Genomic DNA, 24549 nt, shown 5'->3' with positions numbered 1-24549 from the left:
AAAAGCCTTAAAAGGTACATAGGATGTTTATTTAAGTAATATTTATTAACAGCAAAAATATATTAGTAACCTAAGATTCCAACAGAAGGGAATTTGAACACTGGTACATCCTCATAATGAATTATTATTTAGTAAGTATTTTTAAGGTAAATACATGTTGATATAGTCACAATATAGTAGTGTATACAAAGTGATCCCATTTTTGAATTGTGCCAGGCTTCACCATCCTGTGAATGTCATACTTCCATTCTTATGGTCAAATTATTACGGTACAGGACTGGTTTGGCTACTATTTCCCCTCCAAGTATCCCTCAGGTTATTTCCGTCCTGAAAAAAGATGCCTCATATTAGGGCCACCAAGTCTGCCAGCTACATTCACCATGCAGGATCCGCCTTCTTACACTGATTCTCACTTTATCATCACCACTGCCTCAAAAGTCACGGAGAGACCTCCCCACTGTCCATACCCTCTTGAGACTGCTCATGTCAGAGCCAAGGGAATGATTCCAATGGCTCCCAAAGCGTCCAAACCTTGGCAAAAAATGGCCTCCCCTTCCTGTGCTCACAAACTCTCAAAGTTGCCAATGGATGCAGACAGATGCTAGGGAAAGAGTGAGGGGTTTGCGCTAAAGCCCCGAGGTTCAGTTCAGTGAGCCCAGAGGGCCCGGTTCCTCACCTATTTGTCCAAAAAAAAGGTCTGGGAGGGTTTACACCAAGCTGTCAACAGTGGTCATCTTTTATTATTCTGGAAGCTTCTCTTTTTCTTTTTTTGTATCTGTGGGTTTTATGATTTTATTCAATGAACCAGTTCTGATTTTGTGGCAGGACCAAAAAACACATTTTTAACTTAAAAAATTAAGCATTTTAAGTAGGAGATACATTACTGAAAGTAATTTTCTTAAACAGCAAACTTAAGAATAATTTCTGGCAAATGTTCAGTCATATTCTGATCTCTAATTGTGCCCCCAACACCAAGCCTCCTCCTGTCCCATCATTACTTACATTCCTGAAGACATTCTGTGTCTGTGCAGTAGGACTGGGACTGCCTCAACTACAATGAATAAGAAAAAAGGAAATTAGCCACCAGACTTACCAAAATGGATGTTACTTATCAGAAAGATCATGCTCTGTTTTTTAATGAACGCTACCACACTATCTATTGTACCTTCAAAATCAAATATCAGATAAAAATACAGAATACATACAGGGCCTGATCAGCTTGGTGGGATTTTTTTCTCCTCAACATAATACTCAAATATACTGTGATCTGGTGCAATTCACCTACTTAAATGAGGAATTTTAAAAAGTTACCTGTGACAGAAACTCCCACTGCCATATGTTATTAGACTTACCAAGGGAAAAAGCACTTAACCATAGAGGAGAGCGACTAAAGAAATAGTAAACTTTGTTGACAAGACTTTTTTCTCACTTAAAATTAGAAGCAAAGAGAGAAAAACAAGTTCTCTTTATAGAAAAGGCCTTTTGAAAGAAAGGAATTTTTTTTCCTTTTAGCTTACATCTGCATAAACAGTGGTTGGATAAATAAGAAACTAATAAAAATGATACCACAGTGGTTGGGCAGTGGGTTGGAGGAATAGAGTAGGTTCTGATGAGATGGGATTTGAAGTTTTGTCTTTCTTAACATAAAATTTAATTTTGGAACCATATGATCATGAATTTTACAAGATAACTGCAAAGAAAAGACCCATCTATCAATAAGCAGACATCATCCTTTTATGAGTGTTCACCCTATGCTGAGGCCTTTTAGGATGTTTTAAAATGATAATCTCATATATCTTAAAAGAGATGACACAGAGTAAACAGAATGAGCACGCAACTTTTCAATTCAGCCTCATTACTTTATAATCACACCCTCTCTCCATTCAAGCAGTTTAACATCACTTGCAATTATTTGGGGAAGCCATTCCATGGCAGTTGTGCTTAGCTGGACTCTGAAGAAAGACAGATCTTGATTTAAAGTCAGGCTCTGCAACTTTCTAGAGTTTCAAGACCTTTGGCAAATTCTTTAACACCTTTAAGCTTTAGTTTCCTCATGTGCTAAAATGAGGATATTGCCTGTATATTAATACAGGTAAGAATTAAATACACAGCACATAAGAAATGCAGTGACAATCCGAGAGAGAAGAAATGTCAGCTATTATTATTACCATGCTAGACAAATTATGACCTCATCTAAAATATCAGAATAAATCATCTTACAAATTGCTCTCTAAGATGACCAGACTTGCTTTTCTGTATACCACTAAGAGTAGTTCTATTTGAATTAGAATGGGAAAATAGACCTTAATTATTGTAAAAAAAAAATATGCTGGCTATCTTAAACCTTCCTAAACATGCAAAGAATGAATTAAAAAACCCTTTTATGCATTCTATGGCTATTATAAAAAAAGACAGTAAATAATGAGTGTTGGTGAGGATGTGGAGAAAAGGAAACCCTTGTACACCACTGGTGGAAATAAAAATTGGAAGCAACCACTATGGAAAATGGTATGGAAGTTCCTCAAAAAGTTAAAAATAGAACTACTATATAAATCAAGCAGTTCCACTTCTGGGTATTTACCTTAAGAAAACAAAAATACTGATATGTTTAATCAATGTGGAATAGGAGTACCTTATAATTATCATATTAGAAGTACATTTAAATACAAATATATTTTAATGATATGAATTTATAAATATTACTTTAAATTATAATTTAAATAATTATTTGTATTACAGTATAATACGAGAAACATTACAGAATACTTAGGAATTAATGTGGATTAATTCTCTGCCTAGTACAATTATCATTATGTTTTCTAGTCTTGAAAAATGCACAGTTTCACATAATTACAATCAATCACCAGGGTTCTTGGTGGCTCAATCGGTAAAGAGTCTGCCTGCAATGGAGGAGACCCAGGTTCAATCCTTGTGTGGGGAAGATCCCCTGGAGAAGGGAATGGCAACCCACTCCACTACTCTTGCCTGGAGAATCCCAAGGAGAGAGGAGCTTGGCAGGCTATAATCCATGGGGATGCAAAGAGTTGGACATGATTGAGCGACTAAACCACACATAATTACAACCAGTATAATAACAACTATTTACTAGGAATTTTTATGTGGTAGGGACTATACTAAGAATTTAGATAATCCTCACACTCACTGGAGGAGGCAGGGGCTATTATTCTTTCTTTACAGATGAAGAAATTTGAGTTTGGAGGAGGTTAGCTAATATATCCAGTACTAACTCTGAAGTTCAGATTTTAAATCCCAATTCTATTTTACTTTACAATGTACAAAATATTGTATCGTAATTTTTATTAACATATCATTAGACTGAAACATTGTGTAATCAGCCACAATTCTGAATGGTTACAAAATATTCCAGTGAATTGATATACAACTGATATACAATTGAACCCGAAGCAAATTCAGAGTAAGGTGAAAATGACCATATCTAATTACCTAATAGCCTCTAAGATTAATACAGCCAATGTTTTCCTTCAGCACTAAAAGAGATCTCTTCCTTTCAGTATCACTACATGGAATAAGCTTCCTTTTTGGACTATGATAAAAAATAGTAATGTATAATTTGTCCTGCTATACAAACTTCTAGAAAACTAATTCACTCACATACAATTGACAAATACAGAAATTATGTCAGTTTTATGTGGTAGCTATGTTGGTTTAGAAATGATTTTTTTTCTAGATAAGGGAAGCCAGAAAGTGGGAAGTCAAATTACAACACATGCCTTGCAGAAAGAAGCCCTTTCAGCTTTAATAAGAATGTTACAAAGTGCCCGCACACATGCGCAAACACACACACACACACACACACACACACACACACACACGACCAAAAATGAAAAGGAATTATTCATCGAGAGCCTGGCTGACTGAAGCACTCCATCTCCAGTCCAAGCTGCAGCGAGCCTTGGGGACATTCCATTGCGAGCTGGAGTTGGATCCTGCTCTTCTGGCTGGCCTTCCACAGGTTCCTGGCTACGCTTGACATGTTCACAGGCAGACGAGGCTGCCGGCTCTGCATAATGAGGTGTCGAAGTATCATAACCACATTTCTAGTCCTGGACTTACACGTTCTGTCCAAACCAGTGTGTTGGGATATATACTCAGTATGTCAGATTCAAACACTTATGATGGGTAAAGAATTAGAAAAACACATTTAGTCAAACAGGAGAATCTCACTGCTTTGATAAAACTCTTTATACAGAGGTCTAATTGACAGTGCATCTCAAGTTTTCTCTTGACTTATCTGAAGAATACGGTGGGACTAACTGATGCTGATTTTGGCCACTCCAAAAGGAAGTCATTTGTGCTTCAGACTATACTACAAAGCCATAGTCATCAAGACAGTATGGTACTGGCACAAAGACAGAAGTATAGATCAATGGAACAGAATAGAAAGCCCAGAGATAAATCCACGAACCTATGGTCACCTTATCTTCGACAAAGGAGGCAAGGATATACAATGGAAAAAAGACAACCTCTTTAACAAGTGGTGCTGGGAAAACTGGTCAACCACCTGTGAAAGAATGAAACTAGAACACTTTCTAACACCATACACAAAAATAAACTCAAAATGGATTGAAGATCTAAATGTAAGACCAGAAACTATAAAACTCCTAGAGGAGAACATAGGCAAAACACTCTCCGACATAAATCACAGCAGGATCCTCTATGACCCACATCCCAGAATTTTAGAAACAAAAGCAAAAATAAACAAATGGGACCTATTGAAACTTAAAAGCTTTTGTACAACAAAGGAAACTATAAGCAAGGTGAAAAGACAGCCCTCAGATTGGGAGAAAATAATAGCAAATGAAGCAACAGACAAAGGATTAATTTCAAAAATATACAAGCAACTCCTCCAGCTCAACTCCAGAAAAATAAATGACCCAATCAAAAAATGCGCCAAAGAACTAAACAGACATTTCTCCAAGGAAGACATACGGATGGCTAAAAAACACATGAAAAGATGCTCAACATCACTCATTATCAGAGAAATGCAAATCAAAACCACAATGAGGTACCATTACACGCCAGTCAGGATGGCTGCTATCCAAAAGTCTACAAGCAATAAATGCTGGAGAGGGTGTGGAGAAAAGGGAACCCTCTTACACTGTTGGTGGGAATGCAAACTAGTACAGCCGCTATGGAAAACAGTGTGGAGATTTCTTAAAAAACTGGAAATAGAACTGCCATATGACCCAGCAATACCACTTCTAGGCATATACACCAAGGAAACCAGATCTGAAAGAGACACGTGCACCCCAATGTTCATCGCAGCACTGTTTATCATAGCCAGGACATGGAAGCAACCTAGATGCCCATCAGCAGATGAATGGATGAGGAAGCTGTGGTACATATACACCATGGAATATTACTCAGCCGTTAAAAAGAATTCATTTGAATCAGTTCTAATGAGATGGGTGAAACTGGAGCCCATTATACAGAGCGAAGTAAGCCAGAAATATAAAGACCATTACAGTATACTAACACATATATATGGAATTTAGAAAGATGGTAATGATAACCCTATATGCAAAAAAAGAAAAAGAGACTCAGATGTATAGAACAGACTTGTGGACTCTATGGGAGAACCCGGGGGTGGGATGTTTCAAGAGAACAGCATCGAAACATGTATATCTAGGGTGAAACAGATCACCAGCCCAGGTTGGGTGCATGAGACAAGTGCTCAGGCCTGGTGCACTGGGAAGACCCAGAGGGATGGGGTGGAGAGGGAGGTGGGAGGGGGGACCGGGATGGGGAATACATGTAAATCCATGGCTAATTCATTTCAATGTATGACAAAAGCCACTGCAGTGCTGTGAAGTAGTTGGCCTCCAACTAATAAAAATAAATGGGAAAAAAATAAATAAATAAAATAAAATGACTAAAACCATAAAAAAAAAAAAACAAAAGGAAGTCATTTGTGAAAACAAAATAAATAAAAGAAAATCAGTAAACAACAAGGTCCTACTATATAGTACAAGGAGCTAAATTCAAAATTCTGTGATAAACCATAATGGAAAAGAATATGAAATACAATGTGTACATATATATATATATATATAAAATACTGAATCACTGGTATATGACAGAAAGTAACAGAACACTGTAAATTAACTATACTTTTATTTATTAAAAAAGGATAATAATATAAGGGAAGCAGGCATAGCAGTAACTATAGGATGGAGCCATAAACTTCAAATATTTTCTGTTCAGTAGAGTTGAGTTGAGGGAACCACACACGGACCATTCACAGTCAATGGTTGCTCCCCAGGTAAACCCTTCTGCTAACTAACACTGATCCCAGGATCGCAGGGAAGAACTAAATGTAGATTTAGATGTCCCCACTTAACCAGGATGGTCATGTAAAGTTCCTTAAATGAATTAGCTTCAAAATCGATGAGACAAAATAGTATGGTTAGAATAAATGTTTTTCTTCATTGGGGAAAAAAGAAGAAAATAGAGATTAAAAGAATATAAGAGTCTTGGCACCGAGATTTCATGTTAGGGAAGATGTAGAACCTAAAATAGTCTCTTAGGATATCTAGGAAGCCTAATATAGAACTTTGGCTGTCAGAGGCTGATGGAAAAAAACATAGATCAAAGAGAAGACTCTAATGGCACAAAAGCAGATAAATGGAACTTCTATGAGGAATCTTAGCTTGGAGAAATTCTTTAAAAAAATTACAAGAAAAACAGAAAATCTCTCTTTGGGATTATCAAAAGGTATCTGTTATGGATGTTCGTATTCCCTCCACCCCTCCAAATTCATATACTGAAGCCCGACTCCCCAGTGTGATGGAGCTTGGGGGGTGGGGGTCTTTGGGCGGTGATGAGGTTCAGATGAAGTCATGAGGCTGGAACCACCCTGATGGGATTAGTGCCCTTATGAGAGGGGTGGGAACAGAGCCCACAGTCTCTCTGGGCCACGTGAGGATACAGCAAGGTGGCTACCTGAAAACCAAGGAAAGAGCCACATCAGGAAGTGCCCTGATCTTGGACTTCCCAGTGCCTTCAGAACCATGAGAAATAGCTACTGTTTGAGGCCCCCGGTCTGTGGTGTTGTGCTAGAGCAGCCTGAGGCAACTCAGGCAGAACCTGAACAAGAACGTATTTGCTATCGTTCTGTGTCTACTCAAGAATCTCGTGTATATTAGAGGTGCTCTTCTTTCCCAGGCACAGGATCTACCTGCGGTAGATAAACTGAGAAACACTGTGATACAGAACAGTGGCTCAAAAAAGAAGCTGCAAAGTCAGAGGTATCCGGGTTCAAATTCTGTGTCTGTTACTTTCTAAAGCAAAGTTTCAAATGACAAAAGAAATAAATACAGTCTGTTATCAATATTAATATCATTGTGAGGATTAAAAGATATAACTAAACATATATAAAATTAAATATAAAATGTATATAAAAAACTCAGGTCATGGCCCATGGTATCCTTTCAGATTATAGCATTACGCAGGAAAGGGCGGCCTGTTTATTTGAGTAAGCCTGCTCATAGTTATCACTTTTTTTTTTTTAAGTGAAATGCCAAAACCAACAGCAAAAATGTACTTTCAAATCAATGGGTAAACAGTTGGTCAGTGTTCCCTGACCAGTCCTCATATAGTTCTCAGTAATGCGGATGGCTTGAAATAGCCTGAGACTGCCAAAACCCAGCTCTAACTTTTAATACTGTCCCACATTCCATTTAAATACATCATTTCCAAATTTGTATATGAAAAACAATGTTGTGAATGTTCCTATGAAAACATTCTTATATGCTTGATTAATCTCTTTAGAATATAGAGAAGAGTTGCTATGATGAAGGTACATACATTTTAAGTTTTGATATACATTGCCAAATTATTACAGAAGGAGAATTTTAAAGAAATGACAAAATACAAAGTTATATTCAATTCAAGAATTCCTGCATAATCACACCACTGTGGAAGCCCAATGTTTCAACTTAGAGATAGCTAGAATCTAATTATATCCAATCACATTTAGTTCTCTTAATTCAAAACTGGTTTCAAATTAACTCAAAATAGATTAAAGACCTGAAACCATAAAAATAGAAGCAAACATAGGTGGTAAGCTCCCTGACATAGTCTTGGTGATAAGGTTTTGGATGACTCTAAAAGCAAAGGCAACAAGAGCAAAAACAAATATGCAAAAGTTGTTGTTGTTTAGTAGCTAAGTCACATCTGACTCTTTCAGACCCCATGGACTGTAGCCCACCAGGCTCCTCTGTCCACGGGATTCTCCAGGCAAGAGTACTGGAGCGGGTTGCCATGCCCTCCTCCAGGATGTGTACACACACACACAATGGAATTATTATTTAGCCTTATAAAAGAACAAAATCTTGCCTTCTGTGGCAACATGAATGGACCTTGAGGGAACTATGCTAAGTGAAATAAGTAAGAGAAAGACAAATACCATACGTGGAACTAAAACAACAAAAGATAGAGCTCGAAGATAAAGAGAACACTGGTGGTTGCCAGAGGTGGGGGGGTTTGGGGGTGACAGGTGAGTGAAATGGGTGAAGGAGGGCAAAATGTTATAAGATAACTAAGTTATAGGGACATAATTTACAGCATAGTGATTACAGCTAATAATACCATAGGCATACTTGAAAGTTGCTAAGAGAGTAGATCTTAATAGTTCTCATCACTAGTAAAATTATGTACATACAATACATACAAACACATACTGTAACTGTGTATGGTGACAAGTGTTAACTAAACTTACTGTGGTGATAATTTCCCAATACATATAAGTCATACACCTGAAACTAATGTTAGTTATCAATTATACTTCAATTTTTAAAAAAGGTGAAGTCTATTGCCCCTCTTCTTGAAGCTGAGCAGGCTCAGGACTGCTGCAACCAGAAGTATGGCAGAAGTGTTCCATGTGACATCTTAGGCTAGGTTGTCAGAAGTATCTAGCCACTGCACAGGTTCTTTCCCTTCCTCATCCTCTCCTGGGATGGATGCTTGCCCTTGGACTCACGCCACTGTGTTGTGAGGAAGCCAAGAAGATACAAGAAGGGCCACACGTAGGTGTTCTGGCTGACAGCGCTAGGCAGGGTTTCAGCCCAGCCAGCATCAACTGCCAGACAGCAAGTGAGCAAGCCTTCAATGCTCTCCTGCTCCCAGCCTCTCCGGCTTCCAGCTAAGAACCCAGATATCATGCAGCACACTAGCCATCTCCACTGTGCTCTGTGTGAACTCCAGACACGGAGTTTGTCAACAGATTTAAAAGGTTTTTATTATGCCACTAAGTTTTAGGGTAGTTTGTTATACAGTCCTAATAATGGGAATATAAAGGAAACTATGAATAACTTATAATAGTAAAGTGGCAATGGGAGGCCGGCAAACAGGGAGATTCTTATTTTTCCCTTTCTACACTTAGTACTCCTTGAATTTTGGGCCATGAAGACATGCACTAGTTATTGTTATCTTCTAAATAAAACATAACCCCCTTCTGTGAAAACAAAGGAAAACCAGGAGGCCAGAAGGGAGAGCTCTCACACAGTACAATTTGATGCCAAATATAAGATTCATCAATTGTTACAGACCTCAGTACAAGAGTCATTAATTTTGGCCCCAACGGTACAAGGTGTAGGTTGCATCTCCTATAAGAAACTGATTACCCCAGCAACTCAGCCAATGAGAAACCATCATCACCCTGAACTCTCAATTTTTCTCCAATGGGCTTTTGTTCAGAATGACCCCTCCCAACTTTCTTCTTTTTCTCTATAAAATAATGTTCCTTGGACTTGCCTATGGCTCTCACTGTGGCTTGCTTGTCCTGAATTGCAATTCTCTGCTATTCCCAAATAAATCCATTTTTGCTGGTAAAATAATTGACTTTTTTCTTTTCAAGGTCAACACTTTCTAACTGGTAAGATCAATTGTACCATAAATCACAGGACTATTTAGTTTTCCAGTGGCTAGATGATATTGATAAAAAATATTAAGATTTGAAAGAAGGAAATACATGAACATTTCCTTTACTGACTAAAGTAAAAACCAAAAGTCAACTGTATTTTAAAAACGCTTTATAGCAACGTGGAAGATGCTCAATATTATTAAACTGGGGATAAAATATATATATCATAGTATCTAAATATATGTTAGAAAGATCTGGGAAAATGCATACCAAATTCATCTAGGGAAGTAGGAATATGCCAGATACAGAGAAGTGAGTGAGGAGTTTGGTCTTACTTTTTTTTTTTTTTTGGTCTTACTTTTAACATGTTGATTGCTTTTTTGAAAGAATATTACTATATTTTTTATTTTAATAATTAAACATTTGACAAAAAATACATTAAGAGGAAAAGATACTAGCAGTAGATAACATTTCCTGAGTCGAGAAGTTTCTTAAACTTTTAGACATACATCTTCCAGGCCAATAACAGGTCTTACTTAATGTGATTTATTTAAGTACAGTGGACATTAGTCACAATTTACAAGGCCTTCAGGCTTTTAAGGGAATTGAACCAATGATCTCCCAGAGCACATGCTTATAGTACTTTAATACAGAAACAAGTTTAAGTAAATTAAAGATGCTGAAGTTTCAGGTACATTGTTTAGATAAGGGCTGAACTACAGAGCTCAACAAACAAAAAGGGAATTATCTGCATTCCAAATCTTAGGTTACAACAGAAGAGGAAAAACACAAAACATAATCTAAATTTACGTTTCCAAATCCACCTGTTCTCTCCTTCTGCAACTCCTATTGTTAATAGAGGAAACTGTACGCCAAGAGACAGCCAGTCAAGGAGAATAGGAGAAGGAGGTGACAAGAGAGCAGAAGAGGATAAAAATAAAATAATTCTGCAAGTGGCTTCAGTGGGAAGTGAAAAAGCCTCTCTCCAGGCCATCTTTATGGTTGTAAGGAAATATAAGTGATTTTTTAAAAACCAAAACAAACTAGATATATTAGTTATAAGGAAACACCCCTTTAAAAAAATACCCTCCAAGACACACACAAAAATTATACAACTTAGAAGAATGATTTATAATTAGATTGTGATTTTGTGTTGACATCTTTTTACCTGTCTAATAGTAGTCTACTACTACATCAGTAAAAACCAATATTATCAACAGATGTATTACCACCGTTAAATCAAGTAATGAAACATAGAATTATATGTAACATGATAAAGATACCTGATTTTAACTGAAAGGGATTTACTGCACATTCCTCCCCCTCTTTAAGTCTTATTAGCCAGTATCTAATGAGTAAAGCATTAGAGTTCTAATTAGAGTATTAGGCTAGGATAGAAAGATATCAGTAACGTCAGATAATGCCTCCATTTTTTAATGTTTCTGAACATTAGCAGAACCTGGCAAAGAAAACCTGGCAAACACACGCCTGGCAAAACACAACTCCATTAAGAACAGTCTGATACTTGTATAACCGAACAGTGTAACTGAATCATAGGAAGGCAACATCCCAGTGGGGTAAGTAAACTTTGTCATGAGCACCCCAAAATGGGCATTCTTTGTACTGCGGTTTTACCAGCCTTGAACTGAACCACTGTATGTAATGTGCCATTTAAAACACTCCTATGAGAATGTAGTCGGAGATAAAGTCATTCACTTTAAAAGTCCTATTGGAAATGTACAATAAAATGCATGAAACCAGATTTATATTCTTTGTGTTGGTACAGCTTAGCAGTTAAATGATCAGACCTTACACAGCACTGATGAGGCAGTGGTACACAGTGTGGATTGCTGTTAATGTTCATTTAGCCTTAGGAGACATACAGGTTTTCCTAATTTTATATATATTTTTAACATGAGAAAAATTCTACCAATTTAGAAATCAACAAAGGTAAGATAAGACAGTCTTATCAAAGTTATTAAAAGGTTAGTAAATATTGTAGAATATATTTTCTTTGTAACAGTGCATTCAAAACCTTTACTATTCAGTGGGAAAAGTCTAACTTTGTATATAACTGTACTGCTTATAATGCCTTTGAAATGCTAACAAAGTTTTATTTTTAAGTTAATTACTTGAATAAGTAATGTACAGTGAAGAGTCTCCCCTTTTTTCTCCTATCCTTCCACCCACCCACTCTTGATCACAAATACAGTGCTTTTTAAGGCACCTGACGGAACCCAACAGGGAGCAGAGCAGATCACCATGCCTAAGAAACAGCACAGGGCTGGAGCTAAGCGTCAAGCCCAATGTGCCTCTGCGACTCGCTGGCCAGCTTTAACACTTCGGGAAAGTGACTAAACCTCTCTGCACCTCAGCGTCCGCATCTGGAGAGGGAGAAGCCGCAGGCTCCCCTGGTGGCTCAGTGGTAAAGAATCTACCTGCTGAGGCAGGAGACACGGCCCGACCCCCGACCCAGGAAGATCCCCCAGGCGACGGCGCAGTAAAGGCAAGTGCCACAGCTGCTGGGCCTGCGCCCTACGGCCTGGGAGCCGCAGCCACTGAGCCGACTTGCCTCCCTGCAACGAGAGAAGCTACTGCAATGAGAAGCCTGCAAAGCACAACGAAAAGCTGCCCCCGCTCACCGCTAGAGAAAAACCATCGCAGCAATGAAGACTCAGTTCAACCAAGAATAAATAAACAAAACTATTTTTTTAAAAAAGGAGGATCAGCATCAGAGACTTTCTATGGTTTTAAAAATAGTGCCTACACTCCTGTCAAACTCTCTCCAATATAACTACTGTTATGAATCTGAGATATATTCTGTAGATTGTCTTCCACATATTTACAAATGTTACCTTGACCTACACATTTTTTTCTTTTTGGGGGCTGTGCTTAGTCGCTCAGTGGTGTCCAACTCTTTGCAACCCCATGGACTGTATGTAGCCCACCAGGCTCCTCTGTCCATGGGGATTCTCCAGGCATGAATACTGGAGTGGGTTGCCATGCTCTCCTCCACGGGAATCTTCCTGACCCAGGGATCGAACCCAGGTCTCCTGCATTGCAGACGGATTCTTTACCAGCTGATTAAGACTCATTTATTTATTTTAGGCTGGGCTGGGTGTTAGTTGCTGTGTGCAGCCTTTCTCTAGCTGCAGCAAGCAGGGGGCGACTTGTTAAGGTGCATGGGCTTCTCACTGCAGTAGCTCATTGCAGAGCTCCGGCTCTAGGGCATTGTGGCACTTGGGCCTAGTTGCTCTGCGCCTTGTGGGATCCTCCCCGACCAGGGGTCAAACCTGAGTCCCTTGCACTAGCAGATGGATTTCTAACCACAAGACCACCAGGGAAGCCTAACCCACACACACTCTAACCTGAACCTGCAAAGGCATCGCTATGGCTTTCACTAACATTTCTCAGACACTTCCAAAATATGTTTCTTCTTTCATTTCTAAAAGTTTTTGCATTCTCTGTTGTTTGGGACATAAATAGCTTATTCCAAACACGATGGATTTTCTTTTTTGACAGTATCATTCCTCTGTTCAACTGTTTTGGCTTTGGAGTCTATTTTGTCCGAGATTAACACCACATCCTTTTGGGACAGCTTCCCCCCTCTCCGCTTGTTTATCACTTATCTATGATAGTTCGTTTTCAGTGTCTATCTCCCCTGTAAATAGCATTTAAAAACTCCAATCAAAAAAAGAAACTCCAATCTGTCTCTTTCAATAAGTGAGTATAATCCACTCACACATAACATTTTACTTTATGCTTTCTATTAACCATGCTTCTCTTCTTCATGTCTGCCTTCAGCTTATTTGGATTTCCTTTTTTTATGAACCCTAACTCTCCCACTATTCAAAGGTTTTCAAGTGTGCTGGTACTAGGGCATCCGGACATCTGCGAAGCAGCTCTCTGGTTGTTGTGACTGGCTGGCATCCCCCCTAGCTTTCAAAGGTCCTGCCACACATTCATGTAAGTGAAAAACCTGGGCCTAAAATCTAAGCCCGGTTCAAAGAGTAACACAAAGTTATTCTTTGGGTGGTTTTACTTGACATAGAATTATCGAGGAATTTAACTGGACTGTCACACTTAAATCAAGGGAAGATATTAATTTGTTTTTAACCCCACCAAGAGCGTGGTGACGTTGTAACTTTACCACTTAAAATACTCCTGCTGCCAGTGGCACGTAAGAGCCGCCCCCACCTGCACGGGTCAGCACTCGCAGCTCTCCACTCATCCCCGGTTTTCGCTTCTTGGCTGCACTGCGTCCTCACTGCGGCACCGCTCTCCAGCTGCAGGGCTCGGGCTGCTCGTCGTGGAGGCTTCTCCTGTTGACCAGCACAGGCCCTAGAGCACCTGGGCCTCAGTAGTTGCGGCACATGGGAACAGTTCCCCTGCCAAGGATCAACCCATGTCCCCTGCACTGGCAGGTGGATTCTTAACCCACTGGGCCACCACCAAGCAACTCCCCATTATGACTTTTCATAGGAGAAGGATCTATTTCCTCTTGCCTTCTAATATAGCTGAACCTGAGACCACACTGTAGTACTTTTGTTTTCTTCAACTCTTTGCTTGTTTTTCTATTCATATTTATTAATGAAGGACTAGGCTGGGTGAGCAGTTAGGGTATACAATCAGTGTCCCTTATCAAGGAAGCATGCAGGCAGCCCGCACGGACTGTAGCCCACCAGGCTCCTCTGTCCATGGGACTCTCCAGGCAAGAACACTGGAGTGGGTTGCCATTTCCTACTCCAGGGACCCATGCAGGCAGCCTAGAGAACCTCTTAAGGCTCCAGGTAGGGAAGGCTTCATTTTAAGGCTTACTAGTGCATTCCATTCTCAGACCAGGCATCCTTTTTTTCCTTCCTATTTCACATCCACTATAGAGGCTAGGGTTACCCTGGCTTCTGTCTTGGTCCTCAATACCCAACTAGTAGTCCTCCCATGAATATCTTCCACTTTCCCTTAAAAAGCAGTCCTCCTGGTTTCTGCCTGGTAGCACTTTATGTTGCACAGAGGGGGAAAGACACACAACATAATTAGTTATCCACAAGTCACACCTTTTTGTATTCACAAACTTGTAAGGATTTTGCTCTTTAATTTTTATTAGTTATGCATGTAAGCAACTTAAACTGTTCTATCAATTTATTCTTCAAAAGAACATTTCCTCACCGCTTCCTATTTCCGCCTCCACAGAGGCACACCACTTTCCCCTCTGAGCTGATTATTTTATTTTAGCATATACCTCCATGTCTTTCTCTTTTTTCTTGGCCATGCCATGGGACTTGTGTGGTCCTAACTCCCCACCAGGGATCAAACCTGAGCCCAGCAGTGAAAGAGACAGTACACGAGGCAACATTTTTGAAGACCCTATTTGACTGACAGTTTGGTTGGATATAGAACGATGGATTGGTAATAATTTCCCTGCACAATTTAAAGTCACTGTGTTGTTACCTGCCAGTTTTGCTGTTGAGAAGTCTGCAGTCATTTAGACTCTTGATCCTTTGGACGTGACCTGTATTTTTCAGGAATGGCAACTGGTAGAACTAAGTGAGCAAAGGGGAACCAGTAGAGGGGGACAGATTACACGGGGCCGCATCAGTTTTGTGGGTTTTTTTTTTTTTGGGTTGTGCAGCATGACATGCAGGACCTTAGTCCCCCAAACAAACGATCAAACTTGTGCCACCTGCAGTGGGGGTGCAGAGTTTTAACCACTGGTCCACCAGGGAAGTCCCTAGTTTTTTTTCTACTACAAATGTCTGAATGGGGAGCTACTGCATACCTGTGAGTAAAGGAGGTATATTACCTGACTTACCAGAAATAAATAGTTTCAGCTGCTGCAGTGAGACTACAGTTAAAGAGAATGGAGATGACAAGAGGATAGAAGCAAGGAGCCGGACCAGAAGGCTAATTTCAATAATCCTGGCAAAAATGACAGTGTAGGTTAGACTAGGGCGTTGCACTGGAAGTGTGAGAAAGGGATGGATTCTGGATATATACTTTTAAGGTTGATCCAGAGGGACTTTTTAAAATTGACCCCTGGTTTCTGCATTAGCCACTGGGTTGAAAGAACAGAGTAAAGATGATGCAACACTGGTGCCTGAGCAGCCAGAATAATGGAGTGAACGGAGCAGGCAGAGAACTGCCTGGCAGTTCTATGGTGAGGACGCTGCTTTCACTGCCGGGGCCCAGGCTCAGTCCCTGGTCAGGGAACTAAAATGTTGCACGGCACAGTCAAAAAAAAAGAGAGAGAGAAGACAGAAGTATAAGGTTGGGGCTAAGAAATGTCTAGTTATGCACACATCAAGTATAAAATGTCTACTATTTGTCCAAATGGAGATAGTGTATCAACAGCTGAATATACAAGAGTCTGAAGTTCAAGAGCAGCAGCTTTTTGGCTGGGCCAGTTTTAAAAGCATGGGCTCATTCTGGTATTTACATTCGCTCTGATCTCTTTGATCATCTTCCATGCCAGTCTGTTCAATGTGAGCCACATAATACTTTTTTAATATGTCCTTTTTCTGCTTAAATCAGTTAGAACTTCTATTACTTACAAGGAAGAACTTACAACTGATATAATTACTAAGTCAGGAAGATAAATTAGTTTTTAATTGTGAATGAACAGTACTTTATTAAAATGGAAAGGAATTAATGGTAAAATCTTAACTGCTCCTAAGCTGAATATATTCCTTGGCAAAGCCCACCTATTTCCACAAAATAGGCCAAACAAAACTGCAACTCATTAGCAACGTACAGCTAATGAGCTAACCATAACCAATCATTAAAATCCTCAGGTTTCAAGTTTTTACTTGCTATTAGCATTTTAAATTCTCAGGAACTGGTAATACTCTAACCTACAAGAAAATCCAATTTTATTATACATGAAATTGAAAATAACAAAAGTTCCAAATTAGGACCTGAAATTAATGAGACATTACTTTATTACAAAGATAAATTAAATGTCCAGTTTTTTAAAAAATAAGAATCTCTGCCCTGTCATCACACTGTAACACAGTATTATTATACCTGTGAGTTTCCTGAGCATGGAGACATGTACATTCTGGTAGCTATAACTAATATAGAAAAATTATATTAAAAGCAGATAAGCTGCTTTTAAAATATAGGCTGTAGAGTTAAGAGTTCTACAAGGTAATAAGACAATAGGTACTGTGAGAAAAGGATCCTGTGAAGTGTAAGTAGAACAAAACACATGCATGAGAGGTAGAAAAGAAGCCCAATGTATCACAGAAGGAATACTGGTAACATTTAAATGAAAATGTTGATAGCTTTCATTAGATACCCTTTTTCTGATTGTAAGATTTATTATCACAGAAAACACAGGAAACTATAAAAGAGAAGTCTCACCCTATATTCCACAATCCAGAGATTGCCAATTTTAACATTTGGATGTATTCTCTTCTATTCTTCCTATGCACACATCTATATGAGGTATGTGTGCTCACAAAAGCAAGATCATACTAAACACCATCTGTGTATCTTTTCTTTCTTTTCATATAACACACATTATTTCCCTTGTGTTTTTAAATATTTTTCAAATACAACTATTGCAAACAAGATTTTATAGTATAATTTCCATGATATAATCACTGCTCTACTAGTTGACATTTAGGATGCTTATAACTTTTGATTACTATAAATAGTATTATTCAGAAATATTTGAGTTTCTGAATTTAAGAGACCATATTTCTAAAGACACTTCTTTAGAAACAATGTTTAGAAAGCACTTAAATACCAACAAGGACTGAGCAACTGAACTAAACACCAACAAAGAGTAGTTATGACCCCAGAATGTTGCTTGATTCTGAATTTAAATAGAAGAATACAAATGAAATAAAAATTAAACGGCACAATTCAACTTCTATCAAACTATCAGCATGCTATACACAAGCGGATCATTCATCAGTAATTTGTACTGATGTAAAATATCTAGCACACCCTAAGAGATGTGGACTTTTAAAAGATTTGTAAAATCTGAAATCCATTTTATCACAAAATAACTATTTCAAACTAAGATTGCTATAAATAATATACCATCAAACATGAAACAATATGCTCATTAAAACCAAGCTAACGTGGCTTCCCTGACAATCTACTAGAGAGAAGAGGCCTGCACAGGGAACCCTTAAGAGCAGGGCTTAGTTTTAGCTAGCTCTTAGAAAGCAGCAAAGTGAATAAAATAAAGTGCGTTAAAACTAAAAAGTATTATACTAAAAAATAAGAAGAGGTAGCAATCCTCATTAAAAACTAATCTCCTGAGAAATTTTACTACAAATAGATGACAAGTCTATCTTTTGTTCCTAACACCACAGTTATTTGAAAAAAGTCTGCCTTATATTTGGTTGAATTAAGATATTAAAACTATCAGCTTAAACATTATAAATGAACAGGAGGGATTTATTTACTAATTTATTTTGCTGGGCCACACAGCTTGTGGGATCTTAGTTACCAGACCAGAGAATGAACCCCGGCCCGCTGCAGTGGAAGTGTGGAGTCCTAACCCCTGGACTGCCAGGGAGCTCCCAGACAGTGCTTTTTAAACTCTCCTCTCCTCAGACTGGCGCTTCCCATGTGGCGCCACCAGTACAGAACACGCCTATCAATGCAGGAGACAGAAGAGACTCTGGTTCAGTCCCAGGGTCAGGAAGATCTGGAGGAGGGTTCAGCAACCCACTCCAGCATTCTTCTCTGCAGAATCCCATGGACGGAAGAGGAGCCCGGTGGGTTGTGGCCCACGGGTCACAAAGGGTCGGCCATGACTGAAGGGATTATTCAGACAATCTGTTCTTATGTCAAGTTATCAGAGAGATGATACTGCCATATTTCTATACTCAAAAAAGTCTGATTCAGTAAAGAACTGCTGCTGCTGCTGCTGAGTTGCTTCAGTCGTGTCCGACTCTGTGGACCCCATAGACGGCAGCCCACCAGGCTCCCCCGTCCCTGGGATTCTCCAGGCAAGAACACTGGAGTGGGTTGCCATTTCCTTCTCCAGTGCATGAAAGTGAAAAGTGAAACTGAAGTCGCTCAGTTGTGTCCGACTCTTCTCGACCCCATGGACTGCAGCCCACCAGGCTCCTCCATCCATGGGATCTTCCAGGCAAGAGTACTGGAGTGGGGTGCCACTGCCTTCTCCTAGTAGAGAACTATATAATTCATAAACTCAACTTTTATCTGTAGGGATTCTTTTCTGTGGGATTGTTGAATAAATAGGTTATTCTAAAAAAAATAAAATAAAAATGAAGATTAAAAAAAAATGTCTGATTTAATTTTTAAGTTCCTAGTTCATCTCTACTCTCTTAAGGCATTTTTAAAGATCATAAGTCCTAGTATAAGCTAACTCTCAAAGGAGTATCATTCATAATCAATGCACTTCTGATTACTTTATATACACACTGAGTGAGCAGGAAACTTGCTAATTAATTACCAACAATTCAAGTATTTCAGCAAATGTTTGAACCAGCCTTTATTAACTGGCCTATAATAACATACCCCATACAAGATTATTATAAACAAACAAAATGTTATAATCAATAACATAGTAATAACATACAGCTGACCTTTGAATGAGGAGGTAGAGACGCCAACCCTCCTTACAGCTGAAAATCCACGTGTAACTTATAGTCGGCCCTCTGTACTGCAATTCCTCCAAACAAGCAGTCCTACATCCTCAGATTCAACCAACTGTGGGTCATGCAGTACCGTACGTAGTATTTACTACTGAAAAAAATCTGCACATAAACTGACCCTCAGTGTTCAAACCCATTCAAGGGTTTGTTGTTCAAGGGTCAATTGTATTTTATTGTGAATATTAATGAAGGCTTTCCTTTTGTACATAAAAATATAAAGTATAATATATAAACAATGTATACATTATATATATACATAAAAATTACATATTATATAAACAGCCTTGTGTTTAAGGTTATAGACTAGGAGAGTCTTTAAAAACCTACAATTGAAATCTCACTATACTCCAATAGAACCTATCAAAAACTTGTTCAGAAATCTGTTTCTGTCAAATAACTGCTCTGGATTTGGAAATGATCTATATAGAAATCTTCATTGTCATGAAATTTTTTAGAGTAGGATTTGAACTATATCATAAGAGGATGTGTGATTTCGTAATAGCTTATCAGGTAAACGAGCTCTGTATAACCAAAAACTATACACATTAATACAGAAAAGTCTACGTAAATGTGTGTTTCCCACTCATGATGGTGAATTCCACCAACATAAATCTACTATGAATGAAGACAGCAATCTGTTTTTATCTCTAGTAAAAGAAATGCTCGGAAAAAACAGAAAAGGAAATGCTGGCAAGCACTGTAACTATTATGACTTAAGCCACTGTGGAATTTTCATTATGAAGTAATTTTTAGAGCCCATCGGATGAAAATTTTCCAATAACCAACATTCTCCCAAAAACAAGACAGATGGGGTACAGTTCAGTTCTGAATAGGACTGTCCTGTTCATCTCACCAGATTGATCAGCCTTCTCATCGCATGTTCATGAGAGCAAACACATTCACAGGGATCGAATCCACCTTCTGCCATGATTACCCAGCTTGATTTAACTTGACTGTTTAAATCTAGGAGGAAGGAAAAAATATCATAAGACTGCTATTCAGAGTTACTCTTTCTCTTGAGCTATGAAGACTTCATGTTATGTATAGATTCATAATAGTTCTCTTTATAATTCAAATTTATTGACTTGTATCTATCAATTACTAATCTTAAATGAATAATGAATCTATACAAATGACTGGCTACCACTTTATCACCAGACTGATTTTCTATAAATGCAAAAAGTCTTCATATACTCTCCTGGTCCCACTTGTGAAGATGATGCTATTAGAGCCCTATTCTGCTCAATCACCTAATCCTTTGTCAGCCTCAGCACTGCTATGGACTGAGTGTTTTTACCAACCGCTGCCCACACCCCTCCCCAGACTCTTATGTTGAAGCTTTAATCCCCAAGGTGATGGTATCTGGAGGTAGGATGGTTGGATGGCCATGGTCCATGGACATCATGGACCATGGTTGGATGGTCCATGGACATTAGTTTGAGTGAACTCCAGGAGATAATGAAGGGCAGAGAAGCCTGGCGTGCTGCAGTCCATGGGGTCACAAAGAGTTGGACATGACTAAGCGACTAAACCACTACCACTACCTTTGGGAGGTCATAAAATTATCAGAGTAGAGCCCTTAGTCCATTAAAGAAGAGACATGATAGCTCTTTCTTTGACATGTGAAGATACAGCAAGAAGGCATCCACCGACACATGGAGGAAGAGATTCCTCACCAGACACCTTAATCACAGGCCTCCCAAATCCAGAACTGTGAGAAATAAATGTCTGTTGTTTAAGCCATTCGGTTTGTGCTGTTTCACTAAAGCAGCCTAAGCTATGTCAAATGGAGAAGAAAATGGCAACCCGCTCCAGCAGTCCTGCCAGGATAATCCCATGGACAGAGAAGCCTAGCAGGCTACAGTCCGTGGGGTCGCAGAGATTTGGACACGGCTTAGCAACTGAACAACGGCAAAGCCATGTCCGCTTTACAGTCTTTATCTTACCAGAAAAGTCCTCTGAAAAGAAAAAAAATGAGTTATCTAAAACGATATCATTGTTGGGGGGAGTGAAGGGGAGGGGCATGAATTGACAAGACAATGGCCAGGAAATGGCTGGGAAGACTTTGAAACAAGTGAGGAGATTTGTCCAAGGTGGCAGGGTAGAAGGACATCCCTCTTCTTGTGACAGTACTGAAATCACAACTACCTGATGAACCACCATCGACAAGAAGACACTGGAACCCACCAAAAATAGATACCCAACATCCAAAGACAAAGGAGAAGCCACAATGAGATGGTAAGTGGGACACAATGATGATAAAAATAAAATCCTGAAACTGCCTGGTGGGTGATGCGCAAACTGGAGAACAATTACGCCACTGATGTTCTCGCACTGGAATGAAGGTTCTCAGCCCCACAGCAGGGTTTGCATCCTGGGGGGGTCTGGAAACAGGACTAGGAATCCCCAGAGAATCTGACTGTGAAGGTCTGCTGGATTTGATTACAGAACTTACACAGGACGGGGGAAAGCAGAGACTCCCTCATGGAGGGCACGTGAAGTCCTGTGTGTAGCAGGACCCAGAAGAAAGCAGCAGTGACCACAGAGCCTGTCTGCCAGTGTTGGCAGGTCTCCTGCAGAGGCGAGGCGCGGCTGGGGCTCCCTGCCAGGGACAAGGGCACTGACAACAGCGGTGTGGGATGAAAGCCCTCTCAGAGGCCAGCAACAGCCCACCATACAGCCTGTAAGCTCCAGGGCTGGGTCCCCTCATGCCAAACCATGATCAGGGAGGGAACACAGCTCCACCCATCTGCAGACAAACGGATTCAAGTTTTATTAAACTTGCCCCCCCACCACCACTAGAGCAAGACCCAGTTCTACCCACCACTAGTCCCTCCCATCAGGATGCTTGTACAAGCTTTTAGATAGTCTCATCCACCAGAAAGCAGACAGAAGCAGCAAGAAGAACTACAACCCTGCAGCCTGCAGAACAAACCCACAAATGTCAGAAAGTCAGACAGACAGAAAAGGCAGAGGATTATGTCCCAGATGAAGGAACATGATAAAATCCCAGAAAAACAACTAAATTAAGTGGAGACAGGCAACCTTTCAGAAAAAGAATTCAGAATAATGATAATGAACACAAACTAGTATCTTGGAAAATGAATGGAAGCAAAGACTATGAAGATGCAAGAAATGTATAACAGAGACCCAGAAGAACTAAAGAGCAGTGCATCAAATCACGGGGGGAAAGATAAGCTGTTCCAAAAATGGTGTTGGGGGAAAGCTGACTCCTCACCCTCATTCCTAAAACAAAGTAAATTCTAGATGCATGAGCAATTTAACTTTTTAAAGTGAGGCCACACGCAGAAATAGTCAACCAGAGCAATGGATCAGAACAGAATGCTGACAAACTGACCTATGATTTTACCAGAATTTTGAAAGTAATAAAGGTGGCACTTATTTTCAGAATATTTATAAAAGTTATTCTTAGAAATATTTACTCTATCTAGACACATATGTATTACTTGAATTTATTTTTCATAACAACTTCACTGAGATAAATCATATACTATACAGTTGTGGTGCTGAAAATGTCCTATTCAATATTTAGTATATTCTCAGAACTGTGCAATCATTGCCACAATTTTAAAATACTTCATAACTCCAAAACAAAACCTTTACCCATTAGCAGTCACTCTTCACTTTCCTCTCTTCTTCCCAGTACTAGGTAATCACTAACTGGCTTTCTGTCCCCATGAATTTGTCTGTTATGAACAATTCATGTAAATGGAATCATACACTATATAGTCCTTTGTTATTTGAATTCTTTAACCAAGAATTACTTGTTATTTATGGACAAGCAAATTAAAGACACTTTAGCCTATAAAGAATCTGCCTGCAACGCAGAAGATGCAGGTTCGATCCGATCCCTGGGTCGGGAAGATCCCCTGGAGGAGGAAATGGTAACCCACTGCAGTATTCTTGCCTGGGAGATCCCATAACAGGCTGGAGTCCATGGGGTTGCAAAGAGTCAGACATGATTGAGCAACTAACACTTTCACTTTTCATTCTAAAAAACAAACTTCAAAGGACTACTGTGTTGTTGGAAAAGACTCTTGAGAGTCCCCTGGACTGCAAGGAGATCAAAGCAGTCAATCCTAAAGGAAATCAATCCTGAATATTCATTGGAAGGGCTGATGCTATAGTTGAAGCTTCAATAGTTTGACCACCTGATGCAAAAAGATGACTCATTAGAAAAGACCCTGATGCTGGGAAAGACTGAAGGCAGGAAGAGAAGGGGACGACAGAGAACAGATGGCTGGATGGCATAACTGACTCAGTAGACATGAGTTTGGGCAAGCTTCAGGATATGGTGAAGGACAGGGAAGTCCAGCATGCTGCAGTCCATGCAAAAAGTTGCAAAAAGTTGGACACGACTGAGCAACTGAACAACAACTGTGTTATACATATGGCATAGTATGTATAAACTATCCAAAATATAGTTTTCTATGAGAGATTACATATCCAAAAGTTTGATTTTGTATATACAGTCACTGAGAAAAGTTTCCTAGTTTACTGTCTGAGCTTTCTTAGTAAAAATTAGAGCCAAAATCTTCAGCTCTGTTTCTTAAAAGGTACCATTTTTAACCATGGACTATTCAGAAATGGTAAAATAGTTGTCTATTTCTTTTAATTAAAGTATGATGCATACATAAAGGACTGGAAGAAAATACATCAAATTTAATGAGTGATCAGTTCTGGAGAGGAGAATATAATTCATTTTATTTTTTAAACATTTCTTATAATGACTACGTACATATGTATGAAAACTTTTAAAATATAGAAAAAAGTAAATTTAAAAAGTCACAATATATAACCACAAGCAGGTCACTGGGATGAATGTAGAAGAACATAATTCCAAAAAACTATAAAAGATCAATAATGTTGACAGTTAAAGTGATATTCATTACTATAAGCCAAAAATACACTGTAAAATAAAGACAAAGAATTTTAAAAAAACACCTTCAATATGTACCAGGGTTAATTTCCTTAATTTACAGATAG

At 39.1% G+C, this 24549-nt stretch overlaps 1 protein-coding gene across 2 annotated transcripts in view; it reads right to left on the bottom strand.

The window, feature by feature from the left end:
- SMIM14 (small integral membrane protein 14) overlaps positions 1–24549 on the bottom strand; it is a 57897-nt gene that overhangs the window by 11145 nt on the left and 22203 nt on the right. Inside the window, exons 2-3 of one of the 2 annotated variants that reach the window (XM_020878975.2) lie at positions 20396–20505; positions 1003–1051 (exon numbers count right to left, since the gene is read on the bottom strand). In XM_020878975.2, the coding sequence (XP_020734634.1) occupies positions 1003–1051; positions 20396–20470 (124 nt within the window). In that variant the 5' untranslated portion in view covers positions 20471–20505. Of the gene's footprint in view, positions 1–1002; positions 1052–20395; positions 20506–24549 lie in introns of those variants that run through there. The other variant, XM_070452005.1, reaches the window with a different exon arrangement.

Source organism: Odocoileus virginianus, chromosome 21 (genome assembly GCF_023699985.2).
Source record: "Odocoileus virginianus isolate 20LAN1187 ecotype Illinois chromosome 21, Ovbor_1.2, whole genome shotgun sequence".
NCBI classification, from domain to species: Eukaryota; Metazoa; Chordata; class Mammalia; order Artiodactyla; family Cervidae; genus Odocoileus; species Odocoileus virginianus.
The sequence above is the reverse complement of the archived record's forward strand: the minus strand, read 5'-3'. Positions and strand labels throughout refer to the sequence as shown.